At 38.7% G+C, this 19,053-nt stretch overlaps 1 protein-coding gene across 9 annotated transcripts in view; it reads left to right on the plus strand.

The window, feature by feature from the left end:
• Nucleotides 1–19,053, plus strand: part of col19a1 (collagen type XIX alpha 1 chain) — a 101,514-nt gene that overhangs the window by 11,031 nt on the left and 71,430 nt on the right. For 7 of the 9 annotated variants that reach the window (XM_069713949.1, XM_069713953.1, XM_069713951.1 and 4 more), the window contains 5 exons: nt 354–416; nt 5,427–5,471; nt 8,152–8,196; nt 17,002–17,064; nt 18,846–18,881. In XM_069713949.1, the coding sequence (XP_069570050.1) occupies nt 354–416; nt 5,427–5,471; nt 8,152–8,196; nt 17,002–17,064; nt 18,846–18,881 (252 nt within the window). The remainder of the gene's footprint in view (nt 1–353; nt 417–5,426; nt 5,472–8,151; nt 8,197–17,001; nt 17,065–18,845; nt 18,882–19,053) is intronic. The other 2 variants (XM_069713950.1, XM_069713954.1) reach the window with 1 other exon arrangement.

Raw genomic sequence — 19,053 nt, forward strand, 5'->3', positions numbered from 1 at the left:
CAAGCACTTTTATGATTTTAAAATTTTGCCAATAAAGAGACAGTCGAATCAACAATATGAGGTGCTAGATTAAAACAAAATTTGCTACTACACAGATACTGCTAATTACTATCATTAGAAATAGATTTTAGATCGTTAAATTTGCTCAAATATTATGTTTTCTAAATTTTCAAGTAACATTTGACATTGTTAAATCCTCATTGCGCACTGGAAGTACTGCAAATTACTGATGAATCCAACTTCCTGGGCTGAGTACTATTTTTGTTTCTACTTAAATATGAAAACGAATTATGTCATTGACCTACAGTAGATTTGTCTGAATTTTTCTAACCCTACTAATCGTGTGTGTTTAGGGAGAAGCTGGTCTTCCAGGTGTATTTGGACTGCCAGGACAAAAAGGAGACAAAGGAGACATGGTATGGGCAACATTTTTATGATGCTGAAATATGCACACAGTTGTTCTTGGCATTTATTTAAGAGAAAATGAGGTGGTGAAATGGAAGTGAACGCTTGAGTAGGTGGACAGCATCATGTTCAGCACCCACACCACAGTGCATTGGGCCCCTGGGCTTTGCCCTTCTTTGCATATGACTATAGTTTCGTTCTCAGTTGATCCTCTCACCTGCTGCTGTGTGTTTTAGTTGTAGCCAGCGCTGCTGCGTTTCAAAAACAGCTGCAAGGTCTAAATGTCAAGAAAGACAGCAACTCACTGTAGGTCATATGTATACTTCATTGTTACAGGAAGAGGAATACATCATTCTTTCAGCAAGCAAATGTCTATGCTTGAGTGTCTGGCAAAGTTTAATGTTCTTAAATCAAGGTCCTTCAGACAAACTTATACACCATTACCTTCATAAGGTGAATTTTGTCCCAAATCTCCCCTGAAGTGTGAATTGGGAAATCATACATTGGTCCAATCACTTGAAAATAGGTGTGGTTAAAAAAGAGAGGGATCCTGTCTCAATGACAGCTCAATACAAGTGGAACTGTAAATTGTAAATGCGTAGTCACTGAAAATTGTGGGTGTTGTGTCACAACACCCACAATTTTCAGCAACTAGGTAGAACAAAAATATGAGGCAGCCATCAAATAGCCAGACAAAAAGTGTTATTTTCCCCTAGACAAATTGCATTGTTTGGAGAATAAAATCTTATTTTAGCTGTCTGTACAAGGTAAAAAAAAAAAAAAAAAAAAAGGGGGAGAAGGGAAACTGTGATCAACTGTGAATGGAATTCACAGGGATGAACAGGTGGTGGTACCGTATGCCTGATAAGACCAGATGGCTTTTGGGGTCAGTATCCTAATTATCATGATGTGGCTGTGGGATTAAGATACGTAGGATGACTATTAGACTTTTGTTTCTGGACCATAAGCCATTCCTGAAAGGCACAAAAGCAGCATAAGAACTTAAATCACTCATACCTGTCGCACCCAGCTCTGAAATTTGTAATTGGGATGTTTTTGTGACTTTGTGTTGTTAAAGTTCAGGCAGCATTCAGTGATTAACAGTCCTGTTAACAGCACCAACCAGGTGCTGCTGGTCTGGATACTTAAGATTGGCTTGACATTTTTGATTGCATTTCTTTCTAATAGTGTAAAATTTACCATAAATGGCAGAGTTTTGTACATTATTATTATTAAGAAACCAATTAAGGTTTTGCATTTAGCTGCCAGGTTTCATGGCAATTATTCCAATGTCACTTGAAAAAAATTAGCATCTGTCATTGTTCCTAGAGATATTGTATATAATGTTGATAAAGACATATATATGCATGCTAATGCTTGCAGCCTTTAGCAGTGTAGCTATTCATTATTTGTAGCATTTTATATTGGTAGGTGATGACATGGCTTTTTTTTTTTTTAACAGCCACAGATCTTCACATAATTTTAAATATTATATTAAAACTGTGAGTTTAACAACAGATTGTACTAATTAGATTTGGAGATATGTTATAATTGGGCTCTAATGAGTCCTAATTGACCCAGCAGAGATCAGCTCTCAAGCTGTAATGTGTCTGTGTATGTGCTCTTGTAGTGTGTTGGTGCTGGTGATTAATTACTTGCTGTTAATTGATATGACTTTATTCAGAATGCACCAGGCAAAAAGGTATCATGCACAGCAGGCACTGTGGCACGCTGTCAATGTCTTGTGCTTTTTCAAATAGCCATAGAGTGTAGCTCCCCAGAATGGGTTGACCCGAAGCCTAAGGGCAACTCTCAGGACACACTTAGTACTTAACGTTTATCTGTGTGCCAACAATGATTTAAACACGGTTTTCAGAATCACAGGCCATTCCTTTGTTTTTATTATTATCATTTCAGCAGGCCACGTCTTGGGCTACGAGTCAGTGGCTCACACTGCTAACACCTGAAATCTAATTTCAGGTCGTCAACAAATCAATACTTGGAACCATTTGTTTACTTACTGAACAACAAAATTCATAACAAATCCTATTACAGACTTCAACACTTAATCGATGAAGTTAAGGACAAACATGATCAGGGAGCACGCATTTAAGACAGAGCCCTCCAGTACCAGTCAGCTCATAAAAAACACTCAGATGCCTGGTAATTATTTATTTTGATGGTGACATTAGACCAACTGTTGCACTTTGTTTTAACAGTACGCTCGGGTTTGTTTGCCAGACGGCAGATAAGTCTTGATTGTGAACTTAACTGAACTCGAGTATAATGCATATGTATGATACATCATTGTTTGCTGATATCATCCACCTCTAATGTGAACAGATTTGAGTTACTGATGTCATCTGCTGTGAACAAGTGCTATAAACATACTTCCTTTAAAAGAGGTCGTGGCATCACAGCATAATTTGCAGAAACGTTGACATGCTGAATTCAATATGGACAATGCTATATTCTATTCTTGCCTTTTATTTCAGCAAAGCTAAAGATCAACTCTTACTCGTGTGTTCCTCTGACCTTGTGGTTTGAGAGGTTCATCGTCTTCATCTCATTCTCATTTTCCTCCTAATCCCCCTGTTCGTCTCCTTCATCCCTTTAGGCTTGTATACTGTTCCAATTTGTTGTTGAAAGTGCACACAAGGATATTTCAATGTGGAAAAATACCACGTGTAATCTAAGGTGAAAGTTTGACTTAATAAATCTCAAGCAGGAGGGATATTTAAATGCTACTTTTACAGGCGTAAAAAGCTCATCCAAATATGGTCACTTCTGATTAAAAAAAAAAAAACTCTAAATTGCTGTCTAAATTGCCAGACTGGAGGCGTCATAACTGCAGTTTAGAAACCAATGGGTGACGTCATCGTGGGTTGACTGACTGATTTGCAATAGTGGTGGTGACACACTTTATTTTACAAACAACTAACTAGAAAGAAATAATCTTGGTTTGAGATTGTATTAAGTATGCCTGATTTAATAATGCACGAAGAGCTGCACACAGTGTATGCAGTGTGCCATTGACTTACATGAGCTCAAATTTTATAAAGAAGTATGCAACTCTAACAGAATCAAAATTTGGAGCAAGTGCAGTTAACAACAAAATGTCAATGATCATTGAGTGAAAATGTTTCCCACGTCTTGTGGGATTAGCAGATGTTCATGTGTCACCACTGAGAGAAAAAGAGTAGAAGAAGTAGTAGTATATTTTGAGCCATCTGTGCATTATATCAGAAATGTCATGCTTCGCCACAGTCGTGTGTGCATGTTCCTTTTCTCTTATTCTTTCTGACCTTGTAGCACATTAATCTGCCAGGTAGATTATGGTAGCAGCTCACTTCTGTTAAAGTACATTTAATTCATATTGATCCCGACATTTCCAAGGGTGTTCCAGTGACTATTAAACAGTGGTGCTCTCTTTCAGATTTACATTACAATGCATTAAAAGACGGTAACAAAGTCACAGCAAATACAGTAACAAGGTAAGCTCATGACACTTTCAATTACCAACATGAGACTCTCATTCTGTATATTATTAAAAACAATATACTTACTAACAATTTAGCTTGACTTTGTAGAGATTAATCAAAGACATCTGGGCAATTTAGAGCATTTAAAACACCCATAATGAGAACTGCAGGCCAATCATTGTGACCTACACCGAGGGCTTCTTGGGAAAGTGTGCGGGGATTACTTTGGCTGTGTTACTCCAACAGAAAGTACTATCCCGCATTACAGTGAGAGTTTGATGGAGGATTCTAATGCAGTGCAAAGGGATTAAACTGCTATGATTAATCCAGAATCCCTCAGGAAATTAAACAGATAAGTAGTGGGTTATAAGAATGCAGCTTACTTGAAAGGAAATCCATTTTCTATGGCCTTGCGCATAAACCCTGGTATTACTAGATTTACAGCTCCTGCATGTACATGCAGCAGAGAAAAACAGAGGCATAATGGTGAAATTAAAACTTCTTCCCCTTTTACAATACCCTTAATTTGTTTTGCACCATTTACAACTCTCCTTCTCTCATGGCTTGTGTTTTTCAATTAGTACCCTTTAATTCAATTTATACCCATTTTACCTCCAAAGTGAATAATTATAGGAACTTTATTTGAGACAGTTTATTATTTCACTGCCACTGAATTTTGATTAGCTGTCAAAACCTTGCATTGTTCCTATTGTATTCATTAGGGTTAAAATGTTATTAGCTTTTCTTAAAAGGGTTTTGTACAAGAGGCTGAAAAGACAAATTGAAATGAATGAAGTAGATAACAGCACCTTCATCAGCAGTTGAGTTTCCATCATCCTGTACAAATGCTTACTGTGTAATTGTTCACCCAAAGAAGTGTATTTTTACACATCAAGTGCTGAGTATTTACAAAAGCTAGACTGGGCCTGTTGTCGACAATATTGGGTAGAATAATAGGTTTATAAGCCATCGTATCGAGATGCCTTCTCAGCCCACATTTCCGTGTTCTTGCTGAACAAGCCTATTGAGTTCTAACAAACAGAGCTTGTAATGAAGATGTGACCATGAAGGAGCATTATTTTTAATTGGATTCTTAGCTTGCAGCAACTTCTGTGTTGGCTTAATTTGTTCAATAACAATCTAAAGTATACCTTCTTTCTTAACAATGTTGTGGACAGTTGCTTTTTCTTTCACTTCCTTTCCCATTCGGTCTTGTTCCCTACTGCCTGTAACATTTTATCCCAAAGACAATCAAACTTTTCTGACTTTCTCACCCCGTCCTGTCCACTTTTTGAAAACAAATAATACAATTCGTGAAATAATACAATGATCCTTAACAAGGTTCAGATTTGTGCTTTCCAGTTGTTGTGGGAAATAGTATCCTGATCTGCAGCTGCTGAGCCACTGTGTCAGCAAGAACTTGTGGAACAGCTGTAGGGGCAAGATCGCTGTTGAAATGACAAGCCTTCATAACACTATTCACTAATGTGTGAACGAGAGACCTTTCACTAACTGTTCTGTGTGTTGTGTTCGTCACAGGGAGACACAGGGGAGGCCGGGCTTGCAGGAAACACAGGACATAAGGTAGGTCATTCACTGACTAACTCGAAAACCTCAAACTCCCAGGTGTTGCGATGCCCTTCAAACTCACAATAAAACTCTGATTGAAATGGGGAGAGTTAGATACATCACTTTTTATGTTTTGTTTTAATTAAATAAATGTTTTAGGTTGAAAATGCTTCCGTTTTACTGCTTAGTTTACGGCCGTAAAGAATATCAGGTGACACTTTTGATTTATGGATTTATCTGTCACTGCCCATCTCCGACAGGCTTTTCTAACATTATTGGATTGAATCACTGGCTTGCTTGGTTTTGACCTCATCACTGCAAGACAGAAAACAAAGCCATATCAAAATCAAATTAAACCAACAAGTGGCTGGACGGGTGGTGCCGTGTAGATGGCGCTGCTACAGACGCAAGTTCAGTCCCAAGCAGAGATGTTTCTGCCTTTGGCCGTGTGCCCCATCAGACATAGTTGGCAGTCGTCTGTGGTGGGAAGCCAGAAAGGGATCATGTCCTTGTCACTGCACTAGCAACTTTGACTAGATGTTTGGGCTGTCTGGGCAGAGAGAACCGGGATCTGAGTGTGAACATCAGTTACGTCTATGCTCTTAGTTGAAAAACCAATGACTTGCATTTCTTTATGCGTATTTGAAGAAACATGTGACTGTCTACATACTCCTCTCCCAGGCCAACAGTGGGAATCAGGAGGGACAGATATTGCAGTCGAATTGGTTCCTTAAACTGGAAGGGAAATGCATATACCTTTTAAAATAAGCTTGTGGTTTGTGCCTTTAAGGGCTTGTTTTGTTATCCAGTATTGCTGTTGCATACCTTAAGGCCTGCAAAAATGTCCAGATTTTGCATGCTCTTCCAATAGAATATGTTTTACTGGAATCAATTTGTTGCTTTCTTTTTGAGCTCTATGATATCGTCATCAGAGAGATTGTGTTGTACCTCTGATGCCTGTGTTAATCTCCTTCAGTAACAGAGGCCAGATCTGGTCATCAGCAACAAAGACTTACTGAAAAGCCTCTATAGGTGCCCTGCAGTATTTTCATGTAGTGAAAACAGAGGCGAGGGCGTGGGATTGGGATTCTGCTCTCAGAAAAATAAAGAAAATGCATGGCAAGAAAAGATATCCATGGTATATATCCATTTGAAATTTCATTGCGTTGAAGGGATCGATTGTGCTGTAAATCGTTGTTGAAGCTGTTTATGCATCGACCGTAAATAAGATTATTCCTGGATGTGGAAGATGGCTTAATCCGGGACCTATATCCACTGTAGATGTTAAGCTCACTGTGGGGTGACTTATTCCCTTGTGAACCTTCATATGTGGAATATAGAATAACACTGAATGGCACAGTTCTCTCCACTTGCACTCTCTGAGATGAGGTTCAGGAGACAGCAAAAGCTGTTTTGTTGCACAACATTGCGCAAGAAAAGTCAAGAGCAGTAGCAGTTGTATTGCTATTGATGGTAATGCACAGTATTTTATAGCCATGCTCAACTTCTTGTCAATAATGTTTTTTTTTCTGTTCCAGAGATATTTTATAAAAACCTGTGCTGTGGTTTTGCTGTAATATGCATGTGTGAGTCTGTGTTTGTAGTTATATACTCATCATTGCTGTGTTTGGTGTCTTGTACAGATCAGACTACTTTTGGCTGAGCAACACACTTTTTCAGAATCTTCTGGTAGCCTCATTGGGAGAACAACAATCTCCTGCAGCTGTCGATATTACAAGAGTAATGATATGGTTGCCCTTGGACACTGTAATATGGCAGTTTGCTTGAGCTTTACAGGCCAGCTGAGGGCATTAAACTGTATAGATTACACTCTAATAACAGAGCCAACAAGTTCTAAGACATCGCACACATTTCTGGCAGAGTGTGTGGAAAGCAGAGACTGGGCAGCTCCGGAAGAATCAGTGATCAGAGAGTTATTTGTGGAAATCAGCCTCTAACAGCTTATTTAATGACTACAGATCATCTCACAAATGTCATGGATTTTGCTGAAGCTAAATTGCTAAAGGGAGCTCCGCAGTAAACAATAATGCATAGAATTGGGCATCTGGTTCCCCAAGTTGTGTGTTTGTTTTTTTAAATTTCATTTCCAAGTATGTTCTTGCATCAGTATTGGTGAGATCTAAGAGCAAGTTTCTTCCTAAGCTCAATTTGAAGTTGAGTTCGGTCATAAAAAATTTTGCACCACTGAGTACAAGACTTTCTGGATACTCTCATCCCCTTTAACGCAGTTAGTTGCATTTAGAAAGGATTTCTTTTTTTTATGTCTTGTCATCACTGCAAGTGTGTTATACCTGTGAGTGCAGACACATCCTTGTGACTACACTAACCCAAGAACAATACATGATGAATAGCATAGCAGCACTGAGTCCAGCTGTAGGGTGGTGTGATTAACTTTCGGAGGTCCTTGCGACATTCATTTTCTGCATAAATTGTTTTCTTGAAAGTACTACAACTCTTTAATGCTTCCAGTAAAAATATTTGTGGATAAATGTATTCATTAGGGTATATAATTAATATCTGTTCGTTTATGAAACACTGAAAAAGCTTTTCTGAGCAAACATTTTTCTCCTTAATCTTTCTTTCGCGCTGTAAAAGGGAAACAAAAAACAGATTCAAGTATGAACTTTTCAAGGCTTTTTTCTTTCCCTTTTAACTTTCAATCTTGTCATTGCAGGGGGAGCTTGGATCAGAAGGGCAAAAGGGAATCGATGGAGAGAAGGTAAGTACTACTATCTCCAGCAGACATATATTCCATACATTGCACATCAGCCAGATCTAGTTTCGTCAGGGAATCAATTATTATAGGCTTTTAATTTTTTGTGTGATGCCCTGGGGTTAGGAGCGAAGCGGGGTTTTCTGTGTGGCTGTTTCAGGTGCCTGTCATATCTGAAGTAGATCTAAGTGCAATGCCCTTCTGCAGTGAAATTAATTGATATGTATGCTACCATAGCTCCGGCATACTAATGGACTAAACTAATTTTTCAAATTACTGTAAGCCCTTCCTGTGTTATTTCAGGTCACACTTTATTGCATGCTGTAAAATCTGGCTGCAGTGATTAAACTAATGTATGAAATATAAACCACAATAAGAAGCACTACAGAGTGATCATTTGTTAAAATTCATATAAACAATTAATTATAATTCTGCTCAGTGACATTGCTTTAGCCGCAAGCAAATTCGTCCCCATTCCTTTAAAGTATTAGTTAAATGAAGGTATTTTCATTCTGCACAGCATTGGTTCGGCCACAATAGCACAATCTCAGTAAATATACAGGAAGCTGTGCAGATAGTCAGTTTAAAGTGGCTTAATAAAGGGACTTCTTTTCATCACCATGTCCCCCTTGAGTGGACAAACAGCTGCCACAGAAATCAGCCCCCCTGCAGGCGATGGACCTGAGCTCTGCCCTAAGAGAGAGAAAGTAAACAAAAATAAACAGGGATAAGTATACTGAGCAAGAAGCATATTTACTGATATGATCCTGTGGAATTTATTTTCTGTTTGTATAATTTCTGCTGGTTTTCATCACTTTTCAAACTGCTACACACTCATTTCTGAAAATGTACTTTTCTATAATCCTCCTCTAAATAATAGAAAACTCCATGAGGACAATTAAAGGCAGTGTGTATGCATTATGCACTGATGAATGTTTCATTAATGGTACGTTTGCTGATGACAATTATGAACACAGGTGGGCCACTGTTGCTGCTGTTTTAAAGAAATAATCAAGTAAATATATAAACTTGGAAGGATACAGACAGGGTGGATTCTGTACTTCTTGCTTACTTGCTCTCCTTTCTTATCAATTCCATCAGTTTTTCTCTGCGTTAGCCGGAACAATAAATTGCAGGTGAGCTGTAAACCAAGTAAAATCAAAGTTGAAGAGAAAAGACAGGATTGGCAGGCTGCAAACTCAAGCATTAGTTTGTCTCCCCACAACCAGCATGGGTCCCTTTGTTCCAAGGTAAGTAGCAGCTGACAGCTTGAAAAGCCACTTGACTTCATGTCCACATTTGCATATGAATGACATGATCAAGTTTATTTACATAGAAATTTGAAGGAGAGTGAGACCACCTAACGGGACATTAACTCCATACGCATCCAGAACTGATCTGTAGTCATAACATGACATTAACTGTAATTGAAGACTTTGAATGTACATGATTTCTCAGACCATGTACATTATTTACTGATTGCTGTTGGTGCTTTAGTAATCAGGAGGAAACAGAGGTTGTGAATAGCTCCTCTTCCTTCTCTCACTGGTTCAGCCCGGGCTCCAGCTGACTGGACATCAGCGGCGTATTAAACTGGAAGGAGAGTGGAGACACTGAGACAGTTTCTAACCCTTTAACAAGACAAATAAACAGCTACTCCAAACTTTGCAAAATCAGCAGTTGATGTTATTTTCTAATTTTGCACATGAGCACATTGAGTACAAGCCTGTTCAGGGAATGAGGGATCCGCTATGTTTACATTCATCTGCTGCTGCTGTACAAATATTAATTCGCTACGTATATATTTGTCATGACATATTATGGTCAGTGTAACATTGTGTTAATGATCAGTAGCTTTTGGAAATATCATCAGCAGGAAGTGTTTGATTTGCACTGAGTTTATACATTGGCTAATTTGGACGAAGGGTGTGTTGAGAGGACGTCCTGCTCCCCTCTGCTCTCTGTGTGAGTGGCAGGCTGCATCGTTAATGGTGCTCAGTCGGAGACTTTGTAACCAGAAGAGATCCTCAGTCTTATTATCGGTATTCAGTCAGTGATTAGAAATATGGAAAGGGAAACTTTCATATTTTTTTTTTCATTTTTTTTTTTACTTATGTCCTGCCAGCAGTTTAGTCTGGGTCTGGGACACAAATATGTTTTCCTAGAGAAGTGACTTGTTTTTGATCTTTGTGCATATCAAGGCAGTGGGGCTTTCTTTGGTCAAGCTCACATGGCTTACCACCCTCAAGGGATTTATTATATGGTGCCCCACTTCCCTGAGTGATTTGAAACAAAGGAAAGTTGAGAAATGGCATAGCATATATATGAAGCATTGCTCCAAGCAGGTGTGTTTGTCCAGCATTTCAGATACCCATTATGGATAATAATGGATGGATCTGGGATGTGTGTAGCCTAGCTTTGCACAAAGACAGCTGGTCGAGCTAAATCAAAAGTGAAAGAGATGTGCTGCAAACCTGATGTGTCTTGTTATCTAGCAAGCCAGTCACCAATACATCCAAGAGTCACCTGGGTTTTGTCTTTGAGCCGAGATACGTAAACAAGCAGTGGACCTGTCACAAAGATGACACTGACACCCGTCTTTTCCTCTGATGCCCAGTAAGATGGAAAACAAGTTTCATTCTGAAAATGTCAGACTGTTCCGTAAAGAACAACCAATTTCCTGAGTGTACTTCGGTGCTGCACAGAGTAGGTTTTTCAGTGTTAGTTGAAAACAAAATTGTGCTGATGAACAGTGACAGTGGACCCGAACAATTGTGTGCCATTAAACCAAGACAATGATGGGCTCTAAGATGCTTTGTATAGCTGAGGGGACTCATTTTACATACGTGTAGGCATGTGATCCAGTGGTAATATTAAAAATATTGATATTCAGAATTGTTCATTTTGACTTTCGTGTATTTTTTTTAAAAATAAATAATCCCATAAGTTTCAGCCATCTATTATAATGGATACAATACATTTATTTTTTTCCTTGTTTGCATCTACCAGAAAATCTATGGAAAGTCTCCCTGCCAAAGAAATTACAGTATATATTATGCTGTGATGGGAGTGTTCATTGTCAATTAGTATTTTCCACAGCTGTGCCGTTTCTATGATTCATTTGATTTCTTGACTTAACCCTTGTATTTGATTTATACGGTGGTGGGAATCTTTCCCCATGTCTCTTCAGTGAACATCGAGAGCAGAGGATTAATGGGTTAAAACCAGTATCCCCAATGTCTCCATAAATGAGTGGATGAAGTCGAGCCTCATTGACTAAATAAGACTGCATTAAGGCCGCCTCTTCATACCAGTTAATCACTTGCAGTAAGCAGTTGTAAGAGGCGTAAAAGTCCCAAAGACATTATTTGCAGTAACTGAACAGAAGAGCTATTCTGAGACGTACATTACAAAGGTGGATCATGTGATAGTGTATATCTAATACTGCATATACAGTAAATATACCTCCACAAATCTTTGTATCTGTTTTTTCAGTTGCGGTTGACTCAATTTCGTTAGATTTTGTCTAAATTGCTTTCATTTTAAAGAAAACACTCAGCTAGATAATTAAATGTTGTTCTGTCTTGTAATTCTTCTCTCAAAACTTATAATTCAACTTTAACTTCATTAACTTCTCATTGTCCTGGTCCTCTATTTAATTAGACGGTAAAATTGGAGAGCATGGTGAAAAGCAGGAAAGAGGTAGCTTACTGTCACTGAGTGTAAACAAATTAAAGACTTTTTATGTTGCACAAAGACACTTATTTGATGATTTCAGTTAACCTACTTACCGTGGCCACTCCTGTTACTCTTATTACCCGATCTGTCCTTTTACTGCAATTAGCTCATATTCCATTTTTAAAGCTAGTATGTTATTTAAAGCTCAAGTAGAAACCTGATAAGCCAGAATTCTATGTATGAGCATGTGATCTGGGATCATTTTGCAGATACATCTCCTACGGGAGAGAGGGAGTGCACAGCGCGTTATCTTGTGGGTAATTCAAGTTACATTCGTGGAGACGGGATGTTCAGCTGAAGAGCGAAGTGTCACAGAAAAGATTCAAGAAACACTGACAGAATATGATATCCTTTGCAGCGGAGGATCCCTGGCAGTGTACTCTCATATTCTCACACAATGAACCCTTGTTTAGGTTACCTCAGTAAACTGTATGTATTCAAGGACTGTAATAGACATGCTAATAAGATATCGTTTCCACAAATCCATGTCAGTGTGATTAGTCTTATACTATGCTGTATGTGGTGGTGTATTGCTGAGCAAATGGAAAGTCACAAAAGGCATTTCCTGCTGTAACCTCCCTGGCATTTGTAGGCCGGCACTCAAGATATCTGTGTTACTTACAGATCCTGTTCCACGGAGCTTTAAAGGCCTGTCATTCAGTAGAACAACATTTCCCCACCAAACTGTTCACAATATATCTACAATTTTAATTCACCCTCTCCCCAGTGAGCCATATAGTTTGAGATGATTAATTTGTGTACAGCAACTAAAACCTGCGATCATTCTACCTGTTGTCAGACAAGGACATTGACCTGCAGCTGCTCTGGCTGGTAAAAGCTATAAGTAAACATAATTAGACTGCATTTGTTCATCCCTACTTCCCCGGCTCTGTTTATTTGCTTGTTTTAGTTGTCTTGTGCTGGGGAGTTGCCAGATTGTCTTGTGGCCCCACCGCTTCAGGAGTGACGAGACACAGTGGTGTGTGTAATTAGCAAGCAAGTGTGCACAGCTCCCCACAGTGTTCTGACCTCGTGCTGCAGGAACAACAGCCACACAGCCAGCGCCGGCCTATTCCCAGCTCCTTTCTCCATGCCCTCATCCTTCCCTGTAAATGCAACAAAACCCAAAGCTCACAATGGAAGCTAACAATATATCCTGCACCTCTTGTCTACGTCTCCCTCCATGTCATTGTGCAGCTGAATTGGGCTTATGGGCTCAGGACAGAGTCCATTAGATAGGAGGACAGCATCTTAACTAGACTATAGTGTGGAAGGTAGGATGATAAAAAAAAAAAAAAAAAAAAAATCATTGCCTTTTTCCCTTAAGGGGTCATTAGATGTTTCCTTCTTCAGAGATTGGACCTTTCTGACAGTTATGAGCATACAGTACAATAGAATAATTTTGGTGTTGCTCAGGTGAGACGATTTTAAACAGTATAGTTAAGAACAGCATTTCAGTTATTGTTTCGTTAACTATTCTAATCAGTTATTTGCTCTGACTTACTGTCTTATCCTCTCCTTAGTATATCAAATATTGCCTCAAATCAACATTTTACGAAATTGAAATGGGTTTCCAGAAATTACTGCAGATGTCTTATGGGCTGTAGTCTCAAAAACAGTGTGTATAGTCTTACAAATATGTATTAAAAAGAGCTGTTTGACATAATTCAAAATTTAAATAAGTATGTCTTTTCTTCCTTTTCTATTCCAACTCTTTAGTGTTTCTATTAACTGACTGATGACAAAAAGTCCTTAATCCACTTAATTTCACTTGAATGAGTCTGTAATGAATGATGAATGTTTAATAATTCTCTGCTGATGGAGTTTTGGAAAATGGAGATAAACCGCGAGAGTTTTTTTTTTGCTTCACTCTACACCAACAGTTGGCAGGTAACACATTTTACAACATTTACAGCATTTACATTAGTGACAGTATTTAGATTTTGGCTCATTGTTTTTAAACAAACCTTGTCATGTATCAGTTTAATTAAATACATTATTTGTTTTTTATATATTTGATTTCTGGTATCCTTAAGGAGATAACTGAATGAATAAAAATGAATGAAACATTTCTATTAACTTTAACAACAAACAAAGGATGTTATGAAAACACTGAATCATTTCTTTACAATGATCATATAAATGTTCTTTGACTAAATAAATATGCAGGCTTGTTTAATTTCACCAACGAGGTTATTTTATTGATACGGTTTGTGTTTGTTTTTTTGTTTGTTTGTCTGTGGATTAAGGAAAAGCTACTGGAGCAATTCTCATAAGCTAGGTGGAAAGGTGTAGCATGAGGAAGAACCCATTCAACTTTGGCGTATATCCTTGTTAGATACATCCAATTATTTTTCGCTTTCATTAACATAGGGCATTTGACCTCCTAAATGTCATCTCTATTCAAATCAAGTTCAATAGTGACAAAACATAGACAATTCTAGAAATATAATGACTCCATATACGAGTCCACATTTACAAGTACCAGTAATCTTTTGGTATACACCTGTACTTTCTCAAACTTGGTGCAAGAAGTCGTTATGGAGCACTGGAAGACTGAGGTTTCATAGTGGATAACTGAGACAACAGCTGAGATGTGAGGCTTCAGCTTCAGACAAGTTTATTTTGACAATGTTTTAATAGTTTAGGAAATATATCCAGACATGTTTTGTGATTGCATTTGGAGATTTGCATATCATAAATGAGTAGACTATATGCCTTGGCAGAAGTCTGCCAAGTATCCGTCTTTTGACAAACAATTGTTTATAGATTCATACTTAATACCAAAAAGCAGAGTGAATGATCAGAACGCATGGTGTACTGTGATGTCTGAAGCAAAATGAGACCGTTAGAGCAAAAACTGATTAAACTGGTAATTACTTGTGTTCATTTTATGTCCATGAATAAGATTTCATGCTAAATTTGAAAGACTGCCAAAGTCCTCAGCCATAAAAAAGTAAAGGCTCACTTTTAATTGCTCCGGTTGTTCTTATGTACATTACAACAGACAAGTCCAGATGCTGTGCTGTCCCACAGTGCCTGTCTTCTTTATAGGTCACTTAACTGACAACACTGCAGTCATTTGAATAATCACACAGTTGTGCCAAGTTTTTAGCTATAGTATCGTTCATCAGTGTGCACTTTTAGTACATTATAAATACCAGAATTTACCAGTAAAAAACCTTTTAGAGGCACATACATTAGCTACAGCAGCTGCAGAGCTTAGTTTGACTGTGAAACGTGGTGAACGGCCATCAGCTGTGGTGAGAGAGGGACTTGTTGGCTGACTGAGCTTCTGTCTGACCTGATTTTGTGATAAGGACATGTGCCACTGAAACAATAACACAGCACCTTACAAAAGTGTATTGCAGTTGTATTATTCACTTTGAAATATGGCAGTTGCCTGTCAGCTCTTTTGTAAACATATTGTCTTGTGTTATCAGTCTGCAGGGGTGGATGCTGGAGAAGGGAAGTTCATTTTGCAACTTTAATGTAAAACATAACCTCAGTATTTATCACTACATAAGCCCTACATATTGACAGTATGAATTAGTAATTCTGATTTATGTTATTTTTAGGATGTTCATAATAGACTCTATGTATGATTCAAGCTTAGAGTTTTTTTTATTTGCTGTTTTTTGGATTTTTTTTTTTACGAGTGGTTAGCTTTTTGTAGGTGACTCTAGTTTGGGTCGTTTGTGTATTAAATATACAACTCTCCCAGTCTTTGACCTTTGTCAAGCTCCACCAGTGGTCTTAACTCACAAGCACAAAGAACAGGAGCAAACATCCACCCTGATGATTCATTTTTCAAAATAACTAAAGGATCGCGATAACAAGAAAACATGTTTGTGTTACGGGACTCCTTTCACAATAATAACAACCAGACAAGATATCCTTGGTATGAAAAATGGAGGCAAAATTCATTGATTAATCAGATAAACTTGTGTAATCGAGAGAATCTGAAGTTGTTTACATCCTTGTTATCAGATGAGCCCGGTACTCCGATGCTCCTTAATTTGTGCCACAGCTCTGATAATACCTAAGTGGGAAATTTGCTTGTGGGTCCTCTTGTGTCAGATTGCCGCAGCAAAGTGGTGAGGCTGTTGATTTAAATAACGAACTAGGCTCACTGAGACAGCTGCCCTCATATTGACAGTGTGTGTGGGCTGAGGGACAAAATAAATGGATATAATTTGATAAAGTAATTTCAGTATACATGCATCCAATGGGAAGCTGTATTTCTGTTGCATCATTGACGTATAGGCAATCATTTGACACTTCTGTCTTCTGAATGGTAGGTTTAAGATGAAGCTTGCAGGGAATAGGCAATAAATTAATCATGTTTCTGGTAGCAAGACTTAATGTGATAAGGGTAGGTAATCATCCTCTGCTGATATATAATTCACTATTAATAGCCTATCTGACTCTAAATTTAACCATGACAAATTATTGTATTTCTGAATCATTTTACAGGACGCTCTCGCTCCCCATCTTTCCCATCCCCCCCCCCCTAACCTATTTCAAAGAGTTGGCGCTACTGGCCCAAATATGTCACACCTAACAAGGCTTGCTGCAAATTTAGCCTGTCAATATGTGTCAAGGCTCATTCATCAGCTATCACTCTATTGAGCCGTCCTTCTACTTTTCACATTTCACCACCGAGAGGCTTGCCTTTGCCCTGAGCTTGCGTGTAGTTCAATCCCACCCCGCAGCTCTCTGCTTCGAGCTGGGAAAGCAATGACAACCGCTGTCCTTGCTGAGTGCAACGAGGGGAAAACAAGGGAAGGGATCGGGGGCAGACACGGCGTAAGAAGCTGATTGTGAATCTCTCAGCAGGATTTTACTACATGCAGCGTCTCGTGATTGACATCGCCTGCTTTTATCTCATTGACCGGCTGTAACTGGCATGAGAATATCACACCTGTTTGTGATACTTGTCTGCAGAGTATCAACATACTGACATGCAGTAACACATGTTGGGTTATTTTTTTTAACTTTTTTTTTTAACCCATCAGTCCAACCGAAAAAGAAAATATACCTCAACGTATTGTAATTTGTTTTTGTTCTCAGGGTCTGAAAGGTGACCCAGGGCCAGTTGGTCCAGTTGGTCCAGTTGGTCCCAAAGGAAGCAAAGTGAGTGAGTCTGCAGTACATACGGAGCTGGACAAAATGGCACTGTAATAGTTTTAGTTTTTCTCTCACTGATAAAAAATACATACTTGAGGGAATGACTTTCATGAGCTGTAATCCCAGTCTCAATAATGTGTTCGCCCATCTGTTTGAAGTGCTGCTATGATTGCTACTCCAAACATGGCCAGCTAAAGGATATTGTTATAGCTATCATAACATAGCGAGACCTTGTTGATGGTCATGTAGTGTAGCTTTTATCCCGGCTGAGGCAAAAATGTTCTTCTCATTGTATTTGCAGGGTATTTGTATATTCATAGGAATATGTTTTTGTAATGGACATACCTAACAAATCCCTTTATCTCACCCTTCCTAAACAGCTTTTTTTTTTTTATGTTACTAAAGCTGACAGCAAAAACGTGAATTGGAGGATTTGGAGTATATTCAACATTTGTTTTTGAATGTTAAGAACCCAGTGGTTACATGTTCTGTACAGTAGGCTGTGTATGGTTTCTTAAGCTTGGGGTTTAAGACAAGCTGGAGGTGCATCTGAGGAGTTTGATGCGCAACCTCATTCTCCTTTATAATCTGTTCACCAATGTCAGTGATATGAATTAGATTAACTCTTGATGCAATGCAGGAAATACTGGTCTTTTTAAAGTTTTCTTCTCTTTTCATCCCACAGTGGGATTATTTTCCATGTATGAGATGGAATGTTTTCCCTGTAATTAGTTGCCATATCTCCTGCTCTTTTATTTTGCCTCCCTTATTGTGGCTTTTTCCTTTTTTTCATGTGTGTGTGTTGTTGTTTTTTGGTAGAACTCACCGCATAATTGTAGGTGCAATGCACTGTCTGCCAGCCTTGAAGTTATAATGAGGCCTGTGTGTTTCTGTGAAGACAACAGAGAATCACAGGGTATTTTATCCTATTTTCCGGATGGGAGGGCGGTGGAGGAGGGGGGCGGGGGGAAGGGGGCGGGGGTTTGTTTGTATTGAAACTGACAGAGGGAGGCAGATTCGGAAGCATAAAGTAATGAGTCCCCTGAATATCCCATAGCAGGCATATTTTAGCTGTGACATTCATTTAGTCAACAAAATGGATATGAACTGAAAGCACTTTCTTTCTTTCATCCACATCTGATAAAAGGACGTCGCCAGCTATGAAGTCCACTGATTCTCAGCTTGGTGCTTTATGAAGTGTTGTTGGGATTGAGGTGAAAAGGGGGTAGAGCAACAGAAATACTAGACAGTGATAGACGAGTTTTATCTTTAAAGGCAAAAAAAACAAGGCAGGCCATAAAAAGCATGGGAGATCACTGCTTACATTAGATAATGCTGGCGTCAAACAACATCTCTTTCTTTCCTTATATGACTGTTTGTGACTGCTTGTATGTCACATTCACCAAACAGTGTTATCATGCCTGTCCGCTGTTAATACCGCAAAGGTTTCATATGAGAGTACGAATGTGTTTATTTTAAGGCCTGTCGCATTTAAAGCCACCAGCCCACCTGCCAGTTGTCTGACAGTGTGAAAGTCATCAGACACGCTTCATTTCATGACATACAGTAAATACAAGTTGATGGTCTCCTATGGCACAGTGCATATATTGAAATATTACTGCTATGCATAGTGAATCTAATTTTCCCTGACTTTAAGTTTTTGTCACAAACATGATGCATGGCCTCAAGGTTAGATGTTTAATAGTCAAAAATATATTTAGTTGAGTATGATAAAGATGTTCTGAGCTGAAGTTCAGCTTTTCACTAATTAATATCTTCCTTTGCAGGGTGATGCCGGTCTGCCGGGAACTTCGGGGCAGCCTGTAAGTTCACACTGTTTCATTTACATCTCATTATGCTAGCTGTATATGTAAGGACATTCAGAAGCGCTAGAAATGTTGAAATGTACTCATGGGGGCGTGACCTGAAACGGCTCGACCGAGCTCGGTAAATATCACAGCCTTTTTGGCTGACCAGACGCTACGCACTGCGTTA

This window comes from Brachyistius frenatus, unplaced genomic scaffold (assembly GCF_029030835.1).
Source record: "Brachyistius frenatus isolate BFR_SWC_R1_liver_20210118 unplaced genomic scaffold, ASM2903083v1 Contig_124, whole genome shotgun sequence".
NCBI lineage: Eukaryota > Metazoa > Chordata > Actinopteri > Embiotocidae > Brachyistius > Brachyistius frenatus.